This window comes from Peromyscus maniculatus, chromosome 15, assembly GCF_049852395.1.
Source record: "Peromyscus maniculatus bairdii isolate BWxNUB_F1_BW_parent chromosome 15, HU_Pman_BW_mat_3.1, whole genome shotgun sequence".
NCBI lineage: Eukaryota > Metazoa > Chordata > Mammalia > Rodentia > Cricetidae > Peromyscus > Peromyscus maniculatus.
Genome location: NC_134866.1, coordinates 79,799,647 through 79,822,832, shown reverse-complemented (window position 1 = coordinate 79,822,832; position 23,186 = coordinate 79,799,647). Strand labels below are relative to the sequence as shown.

The 23,186-nt window shown below is 40.7% G+C and overlaps 1 protein-coding gene across 7 annotated transcripts in view; it reads right to left on the bottom strand.

The window, feature by feature from the left end:
• Positions 1-22,605, bottom strand: part of Srek1 (splicing regulatory glutamic acid and lysine rich protein 1) — a 31,329-nt gene extending 8,724 nt beyond the window's left edge. Inside the window, exons 1-9 of one of the 7 annotated variants that reach the window (XM_006982729.4) lie at positions 22,262-22,605; positions 14,333-14,466; positions 9,012-9,136; positions 6,218-6,382; positions 5,616-5,794; positions 4,036-4,166; positions 3,083-3,197; positions 1,101-1,220; positions 477-779 (exon numbers count right to left, since the gene is read on the bottom strand). In XM_006982729.4, coding sequence (XP_006982791.3) covers positions 477-779; positions 1,101-1,220; positions 3,083-3,197; positions 4,036-4,166; positions 5,616-5,794; positions 6,218-6,382; positions 9,012-9,136; positions 14,333-14,466; positions 22,262-22,422 — 1,433 coding nt within the window. In that variant the 5' untranslated portion in view covers positions 22,423-22,605. Of the gene's footprint in view, positions 1-476; positions 780-1,100; positions 1,221-3,082; positions 3,198-4,035; positions 4,167-5,615; positions 5,795-6,217; positions 6,383-9,011; positions 12,317-14,332; positions 14,467-21,496; positions 22,182-22,261 lie in introns of those variants that run through there. The other 6 variants (XM_016001304.3, XM_076552167.1, XM_076552166.1 and 3 more) reach the window with 6 other exon arrangements.
• Positions 22,606-23,186: the final 581 nt, after the last annotated feature.

Here is a 23,186-nt window from a genome sequence, read left to right as displayed (position 1 = left end):
GCATTACAAAAGACAATTAAGTCTGTCCAAATATCTCGCCCAGGAGGTTCAATGATGTAGTGACCCCTGTGCTGGAAAAAACTTTATTTGTTCAATGAAGGGTAAATACCACTACCACTATACTTGCATAGAGTAATCTTTCCCCCTTGGTTACAAAGGTACTCACTGGTCACCAGTAACTCTCCTGGTAAAAAGTTGCAGCAGATGCAGTCACAGCTCATCAGTGAAGAGCTTGCCAGGCAAATGTAAGGACCTGAGTTCTACCTCCAGAGCCCACAAGGAAAAGCACAGCACACGATTAACAGTAACAGGTGTGGCAGCGTGCGTCTAGGCCAGTACTGTAGAGGGAGACACAGGTGGACTCCAGGAGCTCACTGGCCACCCAGCCTAGCCTACTGAGTCCTGTCCAATGAACCAGACCCAAGGTTGTCCTGTAACCTCCACACACAAACAACCACAGGCACGCACACACAAACCTGCTGGTACTACGAGATCTTCTTGATGCATTGTAACTTCTGGGTGGTGTTCTGGACTTCTTATCCTTCTTCCGTTTCTCATCGGCCTCTTTGGATCTGTCTTTTTCCCGCTCCTTGTCTTTGTCTTGTTCCTTTTCCTTGTCTTTGTCTCGATCCTTTTCATGGTCCTTCTCCTTCTCTCTATCTTTGTCTTTGTTTTTACCCCGTTCCTTGTCTTTGTCACGATCCTTCTCCTTCTCTCTCTCCTTCTCCTTCCCTCTTTCCTTTTCCTTCACCTTTTCTCGAGTATCTTTTCTCTTGTCCCTTGAAAAACAAATTCTTAGCTAAAATAATTTTATCTCAAAAAAAAAAAAGAGACCTTTCTTTTCCCAGAACTACCAATACAAAATCATCTGCAACAACTCCAGACATTAGAAATTTCTGTGTAATTCACATTGTGTACCTGAAACTGCTAAGCAGAACAATGACCAGGCTGAGCTAAATCACACTGATCATATTTGCATCAGAGGCCTAGACACTTGAACAACAAGAAAGACTCATTTCTCTCATAATAAACCTAAACCACAATTTCAAATGAGTGAAAAGTGATCAAATTTAAATTTTCTTGACATCTCCAGAACTCACCGTGAACGTGAACGACTCCTTGATTTCCGCCTCTCCCTAGACTTAGAGCGTTTTTTATGTGGACTCTTGGATCTACGTCTATCTTTCTGCCTTGAACGTGACCTGTTATGAGATCTACTCCTAAAGAAAAACAAATTGTAAGAAGATTAAAACTTATTCTTAGAATTTCAACTGCACAAAGTTAAGACAAGATTAGTTAGAAAGCTGATTCTATTTACCAATATTTTAAATGACCCTTCTATAATGTTTTAGTTATAATACCAGAAATGAATTACTTATTGGAAGATTGACTAGCTATAATTTAATAGTTATTTCCCATGTCAGAGTTAGTGAGTATTTCCAGGGATGATCTGGAGACTTCACCCGAGTTTTCACATCACCAACTGTCTTAAATTCCTGGCTTCCTTGTAAACTGGTTATGAGTCATTCTGAGGGGAACAGGTTATATCCTTCAACATATCTACAAATGGCCATGCACAGCTTGTCACAACAAATATCAGGAAGAATGTATAAAGGATGAGAGATCAGAGGGTGACCGACAGAACGCATTATAAACATGCATAAAGTTATCAAAGAACACATTAATAAAATTATTTCAAGCCGGGCGGTGGTGGCGCACGCCTTTAATCCCAGCACTCGGGAGGCAGAGGCAGGCGGATCTCTGTGAGTTCGAGGCCAGCCTGGTCTCCAAAGCGAGTTCCAGGAAAGGCGCAAAGCTACACAGAGAAACCCTGTCTCGAAAAAAAAAAAAAAAAAAAAAATTATTTCAGCTGTGCATTGCCGCCAGCAAGATGCCAGCAGATCAGTAACACCATGGTCACGTGGCCACATATAGATTAATAGGAATGGATTAATTTAAGATGAAAGAACTAGCTAGCTAGAAGCTAAAGCCATAGGCCATACAGTTTGTAATTAATATAAGCCTCTGTGTAATTATTTTATAAGTGGCTGTGGGACCTCGAGTGGGAGAGATTCATCCGGACTGCTGGGCAAGGCAGGACCTGAGAAATTTCTGTCTAGAGATATCTTTCTGTATGCTGTGAGTATGTGTAGCTCCCATTGGATAATAAATAAAACTCTCGCTACCTCTCCAGCACCATGTCTGCCCGGATGACACCATGCTTCCCAATCTGATGATAATGTACTAAACTTCTGAACTGTATATGCCAGTCCCAATTAAATGTTTTCCTATACAAGAACTGCCATGGTCACAGTGTCTCTTCACAGCAATAGAAACCCTAAGACAGGCATGATTCTCAAGTAATATGCATATCAAAGCAGGACCTACTGCACTCTAAGGTATCATTTGCATCAAACACAAAGCAATTACATATAAAAGAAAAAAAGATACTAAAGAGATCAAAAATAGGACAGAAAGAACTTAGGAAAAGGATGGCACTGTTGCTTGGACCACGGAGAGAAGAGCTGCAACCTGAGCACCACTTCCAGCATTAGCTTGTCTCAAAAAGGAGAATGAAAACTTCCTGTTGAGTATAGAAGGTTAGTTTACAGCGGGGCAGTGGTGGCACACACCTTCAATCCCAGCACTCGAGAGACAGAGCCCAGAGCCAGGAGTATCTCTTTGAGTTTGAAGCCAGCCTGGTCTACAGGGCAAGATCCAGGACAGGCACCAAAACTACACAGAGAAACCCTGTCTCGATCGAGTTTAAATCATATGCAAAAAATCGAGTATAAAACATATGCAAATAGGAAAAACACTTCTAAAACTAAAGATTATCAAAAATTAAAAATCAATTTGAGCTGGGAAACAGTGGCACATGTCTTGAATCCCAGCACTGGTTAACAGTAAACAACTGGTGTACCCCGTAACTACACCATTATCGGTAGAGCACTGGTTAACGGTAAGCACACTACCAGGTAGAGCCACACTAAGGAAACTTCTCAGTTCTAGCACGTCAACGTCTCAACCCTCTGACGTACACACAAAACTGGAGAACACAGCATCGGCAGCAGAGTCTCACCTGTGCTTGGACTGCGACCTCTTCCTTCGAGAGTGGGATTTTGAGCTAGACCTGGACTTTGAGCGAGTGTGCGAACGGGATCGACCGCCTTTCCTTTCATTGCTCTTTCCAGACTCTGGGAGGAAAAAACCACTTTGCAGCGTAAGCTCAGAACAAGTAAAGATCCCAGTTAATAATTAGGCACAAGTGGAATATACCACATATAGTGCAAGGGGCCTACTCTCTGTACATCCTCCTCCTGTGCAATTATCCTTCAGAAACATCCAAGAAAGTCATTGCAAAAACTCGTTGAGTGCAGCCACCCTGCAGCAGTACATATAAACCAGATGATTATAAACAGCTGTTCGTAGTATTTTGTTGCTGCCATAACGTACGATTAAACAGTCTGCAATTCCTACGACAGTGAGGCTAAGACCTTCCTGCATTTATTTTGTTAGAATTGAAGCTAAATTCCAAGTGTTAATTTAGGAAATCTAATTCAAGCTAAATCACAAAGACATTTTTAGAGTGGATTTTAAAGTATTTAACAACACAAAAATTTGAGTAAGTTTTACTTTCATCTTGCAAAACTGAGTGTTTCTTCTAAATCATATGTCCTTTCTCTTGTCTTAAAATGAAGACTTGGAGGGAAAGTCAAGCTGCCTATTTTTAGCACTTTACACATTACTCTTTCCTTTTTAGCCTCACAGTAATAACACTCACACCCTGCTTCTAGCCAACCGACTTCAACACCGACTTGCTGTCACAGAGAACTCCCTAAGCTAGTGTGTCAGTTCAGCAGCAGGGAAAAGTCGGTTTGTGCTGACCTGTTCTGAGTCCACTCACTACTTCTGGAGTTTCAGTCTTCTCCTTTGTGCAATGAAGGAACTGAGCAGTGTGATCCTAAACTCCTTCCAGCTCTAAGAGTCTACGGCCTTGAGACTGTGACTATACAACAACAGCGCGGGCCTTACCTGGTTCAATAGCTGCTGAGATAAATGACTGAGCCTCCCGCACGCGCTTCATTACTTCTTCTAACTCCTTAGCTGCAGCCTGAGGTGTCATCTCAGGAGGCTTTACTATTGCATTGTTGGAGTGATTTATTCTAAATCAAAAATATTAGTATATCACAAACACACCACAGTTTATAAAACATGAACCAACTGTTAGTATGATACATTTATATGTTTATAAATCTAAGGGTATCTCAGCAGCACATAAGGAAATAAAATAGCTAAATACAGAATAGCCAACAGCAACCTCAGAAAACCATGATTACTACTCATCTACACCTGATAAAGAAAAACTGAAGTCGACCTTAACAGCTGCAGGACTGGCGGGTGAGAGAGATTTGTCCTGACCGTGGGCCAGACAGGACCAAAAAAACTCTCGCTACAAATGACGACTTCTTTTTCCTCCTGGCTTTTCTAGTTTCCTCCTAGAACTCACTCTATAGACCAGGCTGGCCTCAACTCACAGAGATCTTCCTGCCCCTGCCTCACAAGTGTTGTGATTAAAGGTGTACAACCACCACCAGGCATGGACCACTTCTATCCTTAATTAGATTCTGCTAATAACCTGCATACCCCGACAGGACGAATGGGAAGCTGACTACATGGCCATTTTATTCAACACTGCCCCATGTCTCAGTCAGACATAGCTTCAGAGTTGAAAGGCATCTGGTAAACCTCCCCTAGTCGGCAAGGTAGCTCCTGTGACACACACAGACACACTTGCTACGTCTATCTTACCCATTCCACACTGAGTAGACTGAGTACCGGATAACAGTGACACATCATTTAAAAGTAAAATCCCACCGGGCAGGGGTGGCGCACACCTTTAATCCTAGTACTTGTGAGGCAGATGCAGGTGGATCTCTGTGAGTCTGAGGCCAGCCTGGTCTACAGATCGAGTTCCAGGACAAGTTCTAAAGCTACACAGAGAAACCCTGCCTCAAAAACACCAAAAAAACCAAAACCAAAACAAAACAAAAAGTAAAATCCCATCAAACTATTAATTAAGAGATCAACCTATAAAACTCAAACCCACATTCACCCTAATAACCTGTATGAAATGTAATTTCTGGTCTTGAGTATCTGAAATCCGATATGAAATTTTTACAAACAAGGACAGACATGAGCAGATTAAGTCACAATGTCTCATTTAAAACACTTCTAAATACTTAACACTACTTTCTTTGTAGGATTTGGAATTTACCAAAAATTCTTACTATAAGAAGTTGGGTAGTTCAATTACAAAACTAAGTTGCCCTTAATCTACAATCAGCACAAAACAAACCTGACTTACAGAACTGTACAGGAAAATACCTGAAGCCATTATATACCATATATAAACAGTTAATGACCAACTAGATATTAAAAACAGAAAAGACATCTTCAAACATAACATGCTACAGTGTCATGCATTTCACTTATACTTAACAGTCTCTTCCTTTCCATAAATTGCCCATAACTATTTTTTAAAAAGCTTAATTAATCAAATACTTTATAACTTTTTCAAAACCATTAAAATGTCTTTGTTGAAGATTTCTTACTTCAGTGGCCTGTCTCCAAACATAACTCCATTAAAAGCAAGGGCCCTTGGTACAGAATTTTGGTCTGCAAATTCCACAAAAGCAAACCGAGTGGGCTGAGTCTCATCACCTGCCATCCGAACAAACTTCACTTCTCCAACTTGTTTAAAAAATTCAAGTAGTTGATCAGCTGTCGTTGTCTGAGGAAGCAGAGGGACACTTTAATACAGTATACTCTTTTTTTCTTTTTAAAATCAGGTAAATAAAGCAGTTTACATTTGCAGGGAGAGGGGCCACTGGCAAGGTTCCCATGCTCCTGTCAATAGCCCCTTACCTATGCTTCTCTAAGATCTTGATTACACTCCTGGGTCACAAGAAACTCGTGAGAGTAGAAGGGGGACTAGCTGGGAGGAAAAGGGGACCAGTGGGGGTGGGGGAGTCACAAGAGAGTAATGGGGAAAATGATCAAAATATATGCATGCATGAAAACATCGTAATGAAACCCATTATGTAAGGTATGCGAACAAAAATAAATTTTAAAAATAAGTCAACAATATTTTATCAACAGAATTTTTAAGAAGAAAGAATAAGCAGCCACTGCCACTCAGTTTCTTCTTAGTTACCTGAGAATTCAAATTTCCAACATAGACTGTTCTCCTAATTTCATCAATTTTTGAAGGATCCACATTTCCCATAAGTGGTGGCTGTGGGATCTCTCCAAGTGTTGTAATATTGGGGTCCAGTGCTGCTGCCGGTATGGCTCCCAAACTGCTAAGCGAAACACCAAGCTATAAAAAACAAAAGTAAACCATAAGGCACAGTTTTGATTAATGACCAAAGCATTGTTCTTTAATCTTGTTACCAGTATCACCTCAACATGAATGTGAGTGAAAGGACTCCTTGATTTAAGCTACATGTATCTGAATTATTAGGAGTGAGATCACATTCCTTTTTTAATACAACAATGTCTCTACCCTTAACCTGATACTAAAACTGGACACTAATTTCCAGTGTTCAAGGTAGTTACAATCTGTGATTTCCTTCAACAGTATTATTTACTGTAGGAAAGAGGTAAGGTTAAGTTTCTGAGAGCCTGTAGTCACAATAGCCCAGTCCATCATGCATTCATTACAGAACTTTCTCATGTGCCTTTCTGTCTGATACTCCCTCAGCCAACACATGTTAACACTGAATGCATGGTCAGCAAAACAACTCTGAAGCTTTTCTACATTTTCATCATTGAGGACTTTTTTTAAAAGCACTGTGGGGGGGGGACTATTTAAAGAGAAAGTCACATGCTGAAAAAAAAGAACAAGATTTCAGAGACTCTAATACTCCACCAAGTGAACTGAAAACAAGGCAGGAAGTGCTTGGCTTCACCTGGATACACGCTCTTACATGACTGAAGCCTGTCATTACTCCAGAGTGTGCCCACAGCACATGGATTCGGGGGCTTCAAAACATTTTACTAAGTGAATCAATGCACAAACAGCTAATTTGTAAATATCAACATACCGTACCTTGTCATTCAAAAACACCAACTGAGTGAGTTTCTGATCCTTATTACACCATCTAAGTTTACTGAATTATTAACTTAATCCTTGTTAAGTTAATAACAATAACAATAATAATAATAAAATAATAACAATATATAATAATATATAATATAATATGTAATAATAATAACAATAAGTTAAGTTTTTGGTTTTTTTTTTTTTTTGGTTTCTCAAGACAGGGTTTCTCTATGTAACAGCCCTGGCTGTCCTAGAACTGACTCTGTAGACCAGGCTGGCCTAAACTCACAGAAATCCTCCTGCCTCTGCCTCCTGAGTGCTGGGATTAAAGGCATGCGCCACCAGCCCGGCTCTTTTATATATAGATATAACATTTATATTTATGTGGGTATGTATGAGTTTATGTACACCACAAAGGTGCCAAAAGAGGGTATTGGATCCCCTAGAACTGGAGTTCCAGAAGATTGTAAGCCACCTCACAAAGGTACTCAGAGCCAAACCCAGGGCCTTCGCAAGAGCAGTAAGTGCTCTTAACTGCTGAGCCATCTCTCTAGGCCCCATGGGATAATCTTTCTAGAACATTAGTAAAAGCAGTTTTCAGAACCTATCTTAGGAAACATGTTAATTTTAAAGTATTTTTAAACTAGAAGAGACAAACATTTGCTGCATTTGGCAGAAGTAACAAAAAAAAAAGGGTTTTTTCAAGGAAAATGTACCACCACTTTCATTTCTACTTGTCCTACTCCATCAAACCATCACTGACAATATGTGCAAATCCACTGTAAATGACTAGATTTAACAACTGTTAAATAAAAGAAGTTCAAAGGTGAAAAACCAATGTCATTTATTCTTGTCAGAGTGGCCAGTCTGATCTTTTGGAAAACATGCTAAAGTCTAATCAACTTAAAAGTAAAATTCAAATGCTTTCTATGATCTAAAAGCCCTACAAAGTCAGTCTCCTATCCAACCTCAAACACCTAGTTTTCTCTCCTCACTATGCTCCAGCCAAACTGGCCAGCATGGGTTCCTTAAACACGTTCCATTAAAAGTCATTCTGGAAAAAAAAATCTGCAAAAGCTGAGCGGTGGCACATCTTTAATCCCAGCACTCAGGAGGCAGTGGCAGGCAGATCCTGTGAGTTCAAGGCCAGCCTGGTCTACAGAGGAGGAGGCTCCAGGCAGCTGAGGCTACATAGAGAAACCGTCTCGGGGGAGGAAAAAAAATCATTTTGCTCCATGGATTGTATGTAGTAAAGGTCTCCAGTGGAAGAATGCTATGCAAGATTCCAAGTTTCAGAAGGCACTTCTTGAATCGGGACAAACTGACCATCACAATCCCGAAGTCTGCACTCCCTATGGAACACTAGAGCCGCAGTCCTTACTGTTAAGGGAGTGGGACTCCAATCTTCAACACAAAAGCCAAAGCCCAGCAATGGTTATATAGGTCTTTTACTAAGAAATCACAAGGTATTAATTACTGTTTAATTCTACACAGAAACACACTCAGATTTTTTTGTCACACCTTGTTCCATCTTCTCAGTCACCAGGTAACCACTTCTCTGAAATGCTTTTGTCCATGACTAATACTCAACTCCTTTTTTAAATGACTTAGTCCTTCTGGTCCTCCAGAATTGGCAAGTGATCTAGCACCTCCAAGTCTATGCTTCCGAAAGCACCAAGTGTCCATAACTGATTTTTCTACTAAATAAACCTATTTGAATTCTCAAATTTGAACAACCCCCAATATTTCAAAGTAATCCCCAAAACATGCCCCAGTAAGATGACATGGGGTAAATTCTTAAGCATGGATTTGGAATAGTTGCCATCAAAGAAAGTGAAAATAATTTCTCCCTCCTTCCTCAACAGCTTGCCCAGGTCAGTGTTTACCCACTCAGAGGACTTACACTACTCACGGCCGTCAGAGGGCTGGAGGTCGGTATGGGAAGCAATCCTGCACCAGGCACCAGGCTGGTCATGGTTGGAGCAGGAGCCAGTAAAGAAAGGGCTTTGGCTTCCTCTGGGATTTTACCTGCAGAGGCAAGTTCCAAATGTTATGGAGAGCAGAAACACCACACCAGCTTTACACTATGATTTTACAATTACCCTTGCACTTAAAAAATAATAATAATAAATGAATCTATCTATCAGATCGGTACAAAGAAACAAATAAGAACATAAGTCTTTCCTTTTATCCTGCTCTATTAGGAAAAATAAAAGTGAGCAAAATTTCAAAGACTAACAATCTCATTAATGGAATATTATTTTAAAAACTGAATAATGTAGACAATTATTTAACACTTTGAGCTATGGGTCACCTGTACTGGAAACTTAATGTTCATGAACCAAACGATATCAAGCATGGACGCTTTCCCAGGACGCTGTTTTCGCGGTGATCGAAAGTTGTGTTACACATGACAACCGTTCGTGTTGGCTGCGTCACTAATAGCACACAGAACATCAGATACAGAAAAGAAGAACATTTTTTAAAGTTTAATCCCCAGAAATGGCAAATAACCAAATTAGTCAAAAAAAAAAGAAAAGAAAAAGAAAAAAACAAATATGTGCGAATTGAACTTTGTTCCATAATGCGTGTCTCGGCCCTGTTACTGACGCTCCTACTTGTGAGCAGACAATTCTGACACCCTCCAAGACTCCACTCAATTTCAGATAAACACAAGAACAGAAAACTAGAACATGCAATCAGCTTCAATTAAAAAAGGTCCATACCCATTCATCAGTAAGGCACCTCACCAACATCAGTAATGCCTAGAAAGAATCCAATCCCAAAGAAAATGCCTTAGGCATTTGATAAAAAAAAATTCATGGGGCTGAGCAACATTTCCCCAGTCTCAGGAAACTTACACTATTAACTTTTAGATGCAATTTCGGTATATTTATCTGAATAATAGTTAACTAATACTTAAAAACGCTTTTCTTATGAAGCCTGTAATTTTCTAACAGGAGTAATACCAAAATCCCTTTAGAAGTGAAGAAAAATGCCCACAACTTAAAAAATGAAAAATTTACTTTTGAAGTTCATGATCTGCCATATTTTGTTTCTGAAAAAAAAAAAAAAAAGACTAAAACTCACATTTTCCCCTATCTTCTTAGCAAAAAAGGTCTACTTCTCAAACTTGATTGCATATATAAATAATCATTTCTATTAAGAGCATTTCTATTAAAACTGTACTTTAAAATCAAATATACTGAAAAATATATGTGGCAAGTTTTCAAAGGCATTATGCCTGATTTCAGTGGAAAAATCCTATTTAAAACAACCAGATGTCAGAGAGAAATCTCCAAACAATTTCTGGAAAAACCTCCAAGCATAGATAGAATTCAAGCTGGAATTTAAAACTTTAGATAACGGTTTTAGCTTATTATAGAAAGAAAATTAGAATTACAGTTTAGTGGCTTTGGCAAATGTATACTTTCTAATTTTACAGCTTCTAAATTTAACTAATTTCAAAAACAAGGTTATTACTTTAAATTCTGGAGAACAAATTTCTTAACATGCAGAATGATAACAAGGTAGGCCTTACTAAAGATATCAAATAACAATGAACTATTAGTTATCACTATTACTATACATCTACATATGCCCACATATACACTATACTATTTATATTATCACATTCATTTTATCTATTAGAAATACTTTTTAAGATTTAAAACCTGAACACCTCTGATGAATAACTGCAGTCCTGAGGTGTGTACTCTATGCATCAGTACCCTAATTTATGCACCTAAAAGAGTTCCAATGTAGTCATGTGCCCCATTTAATATTGTCTGTCAATAACCAAACCCAGCTATCCAGACAGTAGAGGCTACACAGACAATAAGGTATTAGACATGAGCCAAGCTCATTACTTCGAACTGTGAGGCCTCAGTTCTATCTTAAATATCAGCAGGCTATCAGATTCTCCCTGCCATTCATGACAATAAACTGTTAAAAATCAGTAACTATAAGCTCAGTATTATTTGTCTTATTCTATTAAAGATACTTTAAGAAAATTTCCATTGCTTTATTTCCAAACTAAAATTTATCCTCTGAAACTCTGGTAGAGTATATGGAAGTAAAAACAAGTGAGCATTTGGCATTTTCCCCAAACTACACTTGAAAGAAAACTGAGGCAAACATCTCTCACACAACTGAGTCCTGACTTCATATTCCACTTGAAAAGCTAGTAACCTCTGAAGAATTCTCAACAAAAAAATTCAAGCAAACAAAAAAACATGCATGCAAATAAATAACCAACAGTTTTCTCCAATATCCATTCCCCAGAGGCAACAGAAGGCTTAAGAGCAAGCTAATAGAAGACAAAGACCTCCCCTACCTTCGGATCGTTAAAAGAAATGCACTTAATTTTCCTTGGTGCTTTTATATACCTACAGTTCTAGGGGAAGGATAAAAATTAGAAGCCATCAGTTGGTTTTATGAGAGATGTAGACTTGGGGAAAAATAATAAGTACTGAGCCCATGAGAAAATGTCCCTACGGTTCTAGTCAAGTGTTTTAATGTTTGAAGATCCAAGTGCACCTCAACCCGCCAACACCATTAAAGGCCCTGAGCATCTATCTTCACAGCCCTGCACTCTACCTTACTGCACGGCCATTCAGTTCATCTCAAGGTTGAGCTCTGGTCATCCTTCCCCCATCAATTTACAACACGTTATGAATTCTTAATGGAATACCATTTACAAAGAACTGGAAAACCAGCTCACAAGTTAAAAGTGAGAGAGATTTAACAAAACAAAAACAAAACAAAACAAAAAAGGGACAAAATAAAAAGAACTGAAATGAAAGTAAAACAATAAAAACAGAGACAGGCGTCCATCTTCTGCGGCTCAGACTCCGATCTCATTTCCCCAATGAAGGTTTCACTTGGCGGCAGGTTTAGTGGCATGGCAAACAGTGCCTGACTCAGGCAAGTGTAACAGGTCTGCCTTGGCCAGTCTAGTCATCTAATAATGCACACATATCACATAGAGAAAACATACAAAACCAAATTAATAGTCAAAATCCATCTACCAGAAAATGTGGACATAAAGTTATGACTGATGATTAGGCTCACACCTGCTATGTTGATCTTATTTTTTCTAAGTGTTAACATTTATAAAAAGAAATCTGAAATGCACGCAACAACAAAAAGAGGTCATATTTAGACAAGTATATTTTATTCAAAATGGCATGTTTTATTAACTATAGTCCATTTCCTAATTGGTATCAACACCACTTTTCCACCCTCTTCTCACATTACTGTCTCTGAAAAAGGGTACAGTGTTCTACATGGCCCCCTTCTGGCCCCCACCCCAGTGCTGTGCTGTTTCTGTGGCATGCAAGCACGCGGGATTCGAGTGCACAGGGCACACGCAGCACGGACCCACTGCCTCCTCTCTGCGCTCCTCCACTGCACACCTCACTTGCTCCTCACTCTGCTCTTTCCCATGTAACACTGCATTACGTCTTTGCTGGCAGTGCATAATCAGGCTTAACAGCTGTGAAAGTCATCAGCTGTAGTTGACAAAACTAATAAAAAAAAAATGTCTATCCTGATACCAGTCTTGTGGAAATACAAAAATGCAGTAAATGTTTAGATTTACATGTACAAAAATGGTAAAATTTTCTCTCAAAATGATAGCATTAAAAATATTCAAGAGCTATAACTGATTGTGTTTTTATAAATTTCTACCAAGGAAACAAATGACTTCCATGTGCTCATAACCTTGAAAGTTTTGTACAAATCAGAGTTTCTGATTGTATGGGATTAACGCAAGGTTCCAACAATGACTGAAAACTCTTCCTTCAAAATCAGCAATGATAAAAGTCTACACTATAAATTTGTGATATTTCCAGTTAAGAACTCTACTGAAGTATTTCCTGTGCAGTTTCACGCCATGAAACTTTGTCAAATCAATACCTCTTCCTCTCCCACCTTACTCCCTGACTTGGGGTTCACTGTGCTCTTAAAGAGTGACAGATAAGAATCTACTTAGCAAATAATTTACTTTAATCCATCTTCCCTCTCTACTCTAACCCTTGAAACATGAGAAATATGCTTTCAAATTTATCTGGGGAAAAAAAGAAACCAGAACTTCCTGTTCTGGGATTTCAGAATTACCAGTCTGGGAGGAGCTGTATCTTATAGCTCTTAACATTCCAAAAGAGGCATTCTAAAACAAGCAGAAAACTCCCAAACGCAGCAAATTCCTGATGCACTAAGTGATTTTAATGTTAACCTAATAACTACAACAAGTTTTTAAAATTACATATAAAAAGTTCATTCAATTGTTTCTAGAATACTTTTATGCTATAAAATAGTTACTATCAGCTAGCAAAAAAAAAAAAATGTTCATTTCTAAGGACATTTAAATTTAGAAAATAACCAAATTTTAAACACTATATATATAAGCCAGTCAGTACTCTAAGTTAATTGTACATTAAAACTGTCAAAATCAGAAGCCAATTTATACATGAATGACTCTAGAAAAACAAAATTGTTAATAATAATTAGCTCTTAAAGCAATACAAGACATAAAATTTCACAGGTAACTAGAAGGCCTTTGGCCTGCTCCCACCTTTGACATCACTCCTTGATGGAGGCTTTAAAAATTGCTTTCCAGTTACCCTCCCCAATAAAAGCCAATCAAAAAAAAAAAAAAAAAAGTTCTAGGTGTATAGCAAAAATTACAATAAAGTATGAAACCATAATCTTGTAACAACTGAGAGAAACTACCTTAAGAGGATATTTGAAAAGATAAACTGAGTACTTTTCAAATGAATATAAAAATATCACAACCCCAATTTGGCTGAATGTATAGTGTTTTGCTTGGGAAACTCTTAACTCTGTCCCATGAGTATATACTTACACATGCCTTTTAAATACTTTTCCATACCAACTTAAGGTTTTAAAGTCCAAAAGGCTCTTCTTACAATCTGCAAACTGGCTACAGAAAAGCCAAACCCATCTAGAAAGGGCAAATATTTGATCAATTTTCTAAATGTTCAGTTGTAAAATTTCAAATATCCATAAGTAATGAACTAACCACTTCAATATAATTTTCTATCAGGTGTTTTTTCTTCTCCAAATTTCATTCTCGTTTTCACACACACAAATGTGAGTGTGCACAAACAGACTTGCACATAGAGTACTGGCCAATTTCTAGGAAAGTCAAACAGACAGGACAGATATTAAAACAATAAGAAAAAAACATGAGATACCAACCTTCTGCACAGGGAACTACTATCAGAGCTCTGTCAATAAAAACCGTGTTAGTTAGATGCTGGGCCACACCAACACTTGATGGGTCACGAAACTTAATATAACATACTTTGGAGGAAAAAGCAAGAGGTGTGTTGCTGCAAGATAAAAAGAAAACAAATGGATTAATAAACATGTGTATGGTTTGATAATTTTCATTTGAAATTTCTTTCTTACACCAGACTTAGATAATTTTCATTGGTAAAGATGATTAACACACGAAACAACAAATTTTAGTCATTTAATGCTGACCTGTCTGACAAAGCAGAAGTCAATCCAGGGTTGTCTACAAAACCCTTTTGAAGAGTGAAATTCAAAATCAATCAGTCCTTGAGTGACATTCCAAAACAGCTAACATGTTCTCAGGCAAAATTCCTTTACAGAAGCACCAATTCTCAAGACTTCACACTGTAGCTTCTCCCAACCCTATCTCATTACACAACATTTATAACATAAAAACCAGAGCTAAAGCCATAGCTAGTAGGTGCATGGGAGGCCCTGGGTTCACTGCCAATAATGAAAAAGAAATCACTTCAAAATGATCGTTCCATCAGGTAACATAGAAATTAAACAAGGAGTTTCTGCATATACCAGATGGCTTTAGGCTACAGAAAAATGTGCTTTGGGGGATAAAACAAAAGGTTTTTACAAACAAATGTTAATGTAATTTATTTTGCAAAATAGTAGACACTTTAGCCCATTTGATTCAACTCAATCTAAACAGACTGAGGGTAAAAAGGAATCAGGATGTCGAAGAGAGATTGTCTATAATATGATCTCACCTGGTTATATTAAAAAATCACTACCTTCATGGCACTATGTTGTTATCTATACTATTTCTCATTAAAACACTGAATAACTGTTTAACTAGTAATTACAATGTTACCTTTTAAAAAAAAAGACTTATTTTTAAGTGTGTGTACACATGTGAATGCTGGTGGCCATGAAGTCCAGAAAAAGGCTGGAACTGGAGTCACAAGTGAACTGCCTAAGAGGGTGCTGAGAACCTAACATGAGTATGTGCTCTAACCACTATAAACCATCTTTCCAGCCGCCTCCATGGTCATTTATTACTAAATTTGTTCTCTGTAATCCTTCACATATAGCAACAAATCCATCTTTCAAACAATGTGGACTAACATCAAATGGTTAAGGTTACAGTTACACTGTCAACCTGTGACGGTCAGCGTTGCTGGTCAAACTGACTGGATCCACAATCACAAAGAGACAACTGTGTGTGCTATGATCTGGATTAGACGAGCTGCAGCGGCTCCATTCCCTGGGCTAAGGTCCTACACGACATCAAGGAGAAGGCCAGGGGGCACAGTGCTGAGGACACCGCTTCCTTACAGGGGACTCTGTGAGCAGCTACCTCCTGCTCCTACCCCCGATCTTCTCCTCCATGATGGACTGTATCCCTGAAAAGCCAGAGGAAGACCTTCCTTCCTTAAGCTGTCCTTGTCACGGCAAAGACACATATATGTGTAATAAACTTTATTACAGCATTTGACTATAGAAAATAGCCAAATAAAAGGTATTAGTGTTTAGAACTTAAGTCAATGTTATAAATGTAAGTAGTGGGGCCACTTAAGTTGTTTTTAAAAATACCACTTCTTTCCTATTTGACTCCATTTACTTCTCCCGCCCTAAGGTTACCAATTCACAGTAGCCCCTCACCAAAAACCCCTCTCAGCAATCATCTAGGCCAAAGCCTTTCACATAATGTCACAAAAGTAAATACAGCCCCATTCAGATTTAATCCACCACTTTGACATTACCAAATCTCCTACTCAAGTCGGTCCTGAAATCTGAACAACCAGATCCCAGAGCTGAATATTAACTATACTTGGATGCACCTTACCTCAGTAAGCTCACAATCCATTCACTACCTTTCTTCCAGCCCCACCCTGTATCCTGTATTTTTATTTAGTTAAAAGTAAGTCACACTTTTCTGGTCTGATATCTGGGAGTCACTAGTATTATAGTAATTGACACTATTCACCAAAATTTCCAATGCTCCTTTTAAGTGCACAGTAAAATTCCACTTTTCTGCTTCATGAACTTAGTGATGTGCATATAATTTGCTTTGGTGGATTGACTATCAACAGAACTAACATCTCGATTCTGCAGAAGCCTTAAGAGCCACGGTTTAGCTCTCTTCCTCTGCCACAGGCACCAGCAATGTTCAAGAGACACAAAGCTGAATGTCTACTTCATCTCAGAGCGCCTCACTGAGGTCAGGTCTCAGTGGGAACTACCAAATCGTGTTAAGAAATAATCTCTCTTGCCAATCCTGAGTCACTCCTGATCCTTGACCTTTCCAACTTCCTCATCCAACCCGTCTATAAATCCCGAGATCCTTTCCCAAACACAGTCTTTCCTCATTCTCACTTTAGTAGTGCAGGACCTCAGCAGTGCACACCTAGATTATTTTACGGTTTCCTAACCAATCACTCTTTGTCTAACTTTAATCCCTTATTAATGGTCTTCCACAAAAGTGCCAGTATGATCCTTAAACCCTAAATTGCATCACATCCCTTAAGATTAAATTTCCTTGGAGGCACCTTGGCGTTCCCGCTTCATTTTATATCTATCCAAAATTCCAGACATACATGTGGTTCCTAGAACACATCCTGAGTAAGGACATAGTCTGAACATGAGGGAGGACTCTGTACATGCTGCTTCACTCAGAATCAAATCTCCTCTCTCTCTCCTGAAATGAATTCCATTTTTCTTCAAGACTCAATTTTCAAGTCCTCTGTAAACCATCCAAAGATATCACAGACCCCTCACTGAGCATTATATGCAGCTTAAGCATGGGCATGACTACAATTTATTTGAAACACCAACACATTCTATAAGTTTCTCTAGTCATTTGCCACAGAGTTCATTTCACTGGCTGACCAACACCACCTAATTTGGGTAGGCAGGCTTGACCTAACAAATGAACTCCAAACAATCAGATTCCTTCTGGAAAGTAGCTTGTGTCTGAAGAGGAGGAGTACAGAGCAGGTCCACAAAGCTACAAAGAAGACACGAGAACAAACAGCCTCTTGAGAGAAAAAGGCAGTCCCTGGACTGCTGCCACCTTTCGGATCCCCAGGACACAGGAGGCCTCCTTGCTCTGTGGCTATTACAGCCTTTCTTCTCCAATTTAGCAAAGATCTTTATTAAACAATGTTGGCACTTATGTGGGATTGATAACACTTTCTGTCCTTCCCAGCTAAAGCAAGTTAAAAGCCAACTAAAGGTCTAGGAATTGCAACAGGAGTATGTTTAGCCCTCTAATCAGGAGTCTGACAAGCCATCATTAGAGCTACAGTTCCCAACCTGGCAGACTCTTTTGTGAAAAAAATGCAAACCTAAAGAGTCACTACTGAAAACGTAAACCGCATATCCTAGCTATCTCTAGTTAAAAGCCACTTCACTTTACATTTAATAAAGCAGCCCAGTTTATCAGAAACTATATGGAAGATTAAGACTGAGAACCCCGGGAACTGATTTCAAAGTGGTCTACTCTCAAGAGCACTCTCATGTAAGGTACACAGTACAGCAGTTCTCCACCTTCCTGATGCTGAGACCCTTTAATACAGTTCCTCATGGTGTGGGGACCCCCAACCATAACATTATTCTGTTGCTACTTCATACCTGGAATTTTGCTACAGTTACAAATCATAATGTAAATATCTGTTTTCCAATGGTCTTAAGCAATCCCTGTGAAAAGGTCATGTGACCCCAAAGGGGTCACAACCCACAGGTTGAGAACTACTTTAGAGGATCTATCAAAAATCACATGAACAAAGAGGTATATGCATGAAATTATTAAGCAACATAACATTTATCTAAGGACTCCAACAGCACTTTGAATGGCACAATTCTAAACCTTTCCTATGAACTGTTGACACTGCTGACAAGCAGACACTTCCAAATGTACCTAGCTTAAATTCATTTATAATCAAAAATTAAAACCATGGCCAACATATAATGACAGAATTTTAAAAAACACTCAACACAGCACGTGTCTTTAAATATTACTTTAAAGCACAGCAATATGCAAAATGCTTATTACAGATTAAATTAAAAAGGCTTATAATCACAGTGTATGAATCCTTTGATCACACTGTATTATAATAAGCACATATCGGGAACCAGAAGAAAAAACACGCTAACGGAAGGAGTTCGGTGGGGTAATGTAAGGACACAGACATTTCTTTTTCTCCATTTGATATAAAATGGCTGCTATGGTTAGGTTCTGAAGTAACCCCCAAAGGGCTCTGGTGGTAAAGGCTCCTCCTCAGCTGTGGGCAGTACTTAGCTTACTCAGGTGAATGCACTGGTAGAAGTGTGGGCTGGCTAGAGCACTAAGGTGCAGCTTTAAGGAGATATTATCTTGTCCCTGGCTCCTTCCTGGGGTCTGTCTCTATTTCCTACCCACCATCATTATTTCTGCCTGGCCATAGGCTGAATCAGCAGAGTCCGTCAGCACAGACTGAAACCTCTGAAATCCTGAACCAAAGTAACTAACTCCCTGCTTGATGAGCTTAGGTGTGTTGCCATGGCAACCAAAAAAAAAAAAAGACAGACACAGCACATGTTATTTCTCTAAGTAAACTAAGTTACTGTAAGTAGTTATAGGCTTTTACTGTTGTTCTTTTAACTTTGAAAACCAGAGAAGAGACCAGAGCAAGCAAGGAAGACGGCAGGTGAAAACCTCCCCGGTGTCAGAAATCAAAAGAATTACCCTTGGAGGGCCGGGGTGTTAGTCAAGTGAAGTAAAGCACAGGGAACTTACAGGATGCAGATACTTCCCCTTCTGTGTGCTTCCTACATTGCTGTTTAAACTCTAAAAATTCAATGAGCTTGAGCTGCACACCATGATGTTCATTTTTCTGTATAAATATTATATCACAATGAAAAGTTTACTGAAAAAAGCAATTTGTATAAATAGGTTTTCATGGACTATGGAATTCAACTATTGTGCAAAAAAGTTGGACAGTAATTCTGGATATTTAATTATCTGGCAACACAAAAAAGAATGACAAATAATCCTTAACATGTTCAATGAATGTCTACATAAATTCTTTTTTAATTTTCTGTATTATCTGTGCAAGTGTGTGCACATGGAGTGGAACTGTAGAGAAAGGTCAGGGGACAACTCTGAGGAGCTGAATTCTCTCCTTCAAATGGTTCTAAAGACTGAACTCAAGGGATCAGGCTTAAGAGGCAAGCCTTTTTACCTGGTGAGCCATGTTACTGGCCTGTTTACATGAGTGCTTAGTGTTTACAAATTCCAATCAAACTGCCCCTGAGGAGTCAGATCAGTGGTAAAGCCCCTGCCACACAAGCAAGCAGATCTTCAAGATCCCGGCACTCACATTCCCTGGTGCATCTGGGGCACCAGGGAATGGAGACAAGCAAATCCCCAGAGGGAGCCAGCTAAGCCAGTCTACAGGAGGGGCTTCAGAGTCAGTGACAGGCCGCTTCAAAGAATAAGGTGGAGAGCAAAAAAGGAGGACACCCAATGTGGACCTATTTTCACATTTCCTAAAGAAATGTATTCCAGTTTTAAAGTAAATAACGACTCAACTTCTAAACATTAATCACAAAACAATGTTTATATGACAATCGAAACAACTATCATTATCTTTGACAAATGTACTATTGACTGCAATTTTAGACACTTCAGCGCCAAACTGCAAGTATAGCCTACTTGCATAGGACCAGCTAGCATAACTGCATTATGGAGTGGAAAGCCTGCCAATCAAGTTTATCAGTATCACTGCAAAACCACAATGAGCCTCCACTCCCGCACTTAGGAAAACTAGGGAAAAGTTTTGGTCTGGCAACAACTTTGCGAAAGGAATTAGTTTGTGACATACTGACTCCATCTACACAAATAGAAAACCTTTCCATTCCCTTTGACCTTTAAACCCCAAATCACAACATTTTCTCAAGCAGGAAGGAAAGTGGGTTTATCAAGCCAGCCCTGAAAGAGAGGGTACTCTTCCAGTTAATAACCGCCAGTGTTACTGCCTAAACACAAGTTCGAACCACACAAATGGCACTTCACTGGAGTGAAGACTATCCTGTGATGTACTCCTTCAGATACTCTACCATCCTAACGTTAGTTTACAAGAGTTCAATGACAGAGTATTTCCCTGACTGGCTTCCAACCCTTTCAGGACACAGCCCTCTTCGGAACACTCCTCAATTACTAAATGTTACGTACTTAAGAGACAGCTGAAAGCAACTTCGAACGCTAAAAAAGATAGCACAAATTTTAATGTCACAGTTAAATCAAACCTTATGCAGTATTCTTATCAAAAAAAGACTGCTTGAATCTCAGAATGATGAAGTAACCTGTACAAACTCTGACTGTATGTCGTACTACAAGATAAACTACCTCATAAAACTTCAACTTCACGAAGTATTTTTTTAAGGTGAGGAAGGGGCCTGTTCTAGACTGAGATAATTAAGTATCATGTGGTCTTGAAGATACACCAGACAAAGGGGGAAGAGGGACGGCATTATTAGAACAAATGAATTCTCTTTTGTTGTTGCTTGTTCTTTGGTTTGGTTTGGTTTTCCAAGATAGGGTTTTCCTGTACACGGAGAGCCCTGGCTGTCCTGGAACTCACGCTGTAGACCAGGCTGGCCCTGAACTCAAGCGATCCACCTGCCTCTGCCTCTAGAATTCTGGGATTAAAGGCGTGCACCAACACGCCCAACTAGAACAAATGAAATTTTAATAACCAACTGTGCCAACAAATCAATGAATGCGAGTGATGGGAATATTGATGGGCATTCAATGTATTTTAACTTTTCTGGATGCGTGAAATATTTCCCAAAAAAATTAATTTTAAATATCCAAATGCATAGGACATCAATATGCTGTGGTTCCGATACTCAGAGACAGCAGAGAAAAACATTGTTCCATATGCATTACTATGAAAGCCGAATTCTTTTCCCTTTTCCTTCAAATGATTTTAGCAAAAAGAACAAAATACTGCGATCTTTTTCTTAAAGCTTATGAGTTCGAGAATGTTAAGAACGGCAAAACCATTACGGTTGTCTGATTACGAGTTCCTGAGTGCATAAGGAAATTTACCACTCCAAGTACACTACTACCTGGGAAGCGATCTCGACATAAAAACGCCAATTAAGAACTGGATCTTAAACACATATACGCAGTAACGATACTTCTGCACTGACTTCGACTCTTTGAAAGGTTTGAGCCGGTGTGACCTTCTAGGAGGAGAATTCAGGCTGCTGCCCCAAAGGAGGTATTGACGTGATCGTTTAAGATCGTAGATACGGGCTCGGTTAGAAAAACCAAAAAGAGGGTAAACAGTCTGATCGCCCCGGAGAACAAAAAATAGCCCTGGTTTTCACGCTGTCAGCGGCACTCCGATCAGCCCTAGCACCCCGACACTAAGACCCAGAGGTCTGGGCCGTGGCAGGGCGTCCTCCACGATTTCTCCCAGTGCAAAAAACATTATGAGCCTTTGCCATGAGGGCTGCTGCGGGCCCACCTGCGGCCATCTTAAGTTCGGGAGCGGGGGGGGGGGACGACCTAAAGGGCTGGGGGCACCCAATTCGAAGCCCGGACACGAACGGCAGTCCCGGAGGCTCGAGAGGGGGAGCCCCTCCTAAGCCCTTCGCAGGCACCGCGCGGAGAGGTTAATCAACCAAAAAATCCCGACGCGGGGAGCCGGGCAACCGGCCGGGTGCCCTCATCAAACATGGCCGCCTCGGTTAGAGCCCGCGCGGTCACGTGACGCCCGCGCTCTCGCTCTCCTCCTCCTCCTCCCCCGCCCGCCCGCAGGCCTCGGCGCCCGAGGTCTGGATGGCGGCGCGCCCCTCCCCCCCTCCCGCCCGGGCTCCAGCACTCACTCCGGGGGGTAGAGCCGCAGCTCCTCGATATCTCCTAGGAAGGAAAAGAGCGTCCGCATCTGCTCGCTGGTCACCGCCGACGAGAGGTTCGTCACCTGAATCACCGCCGTGGGGAAGAGGCCGAAGCCTAAGCCCAGGCCGAAGCCGCCGCCGCTGTTCATCCCGGCCCCGCTGCCGCCGCTACCGCCGCCGCCGCCGCCGCCGCCGCCTTCCCGCTTCCCCCAACGTCCACGACGCGTCAGCGACGGAGCCTGGGAAGCGAGGGCGCGCGACCGCGAGCGCGCTCCCGCGGGCTCATTCGCGGCGGCGCCGGGCGCGTCTAGCCGCCCATCGCGCGACTCGCCTGCTCTGGCGGGGAGGGGGTGGGGGGAAAAGAGAGGGGAGGGCTGCGCGCGCCGGCCGGAAGTGTCGCCCTGGCAACGCGGCGGCTCCCGCGGGTTCCCGGGCGGCCTGGGCCTCCAGGCCTGGTCGCCCGTGGGCTGCGGCTAACTAAGCTTTCCTGGGTCTTTAGACCCCGGCTGCTGCGGGCCGAGCGGCGGAGGTGGTGTCGTCGTTCACTCCTCTCCCCCCGAAACGCCATCACCACCCCTCTGTGCTTCAGTCGTCGTGGGAAGCCCGGCTCTTTCTGGTCAGCTCCGAAAACGGAGGAGGAATCCGGAGGCCAGGGCTGCAGTGGGGGGAAAGGGCCATCACGTCTGGACAGTCTAAACTATAGTTTTATTAATACAAGCTGCTGCCCCGCTTAACGTGTTTTTAAAACCGGCGTGCACCCTGATTGTGAGAATTCTTGGGAATTTCCGCACCAAGTGTGGAGGTGCCGAGCGCCTTAAATGAGTAAATGAGAGTCTCTGCGGTCATTGTGTATAACATGCAGTTGACTCACTAGCAGGCCTTCATATGTATACTGTTAGACAAAGTCACTTGC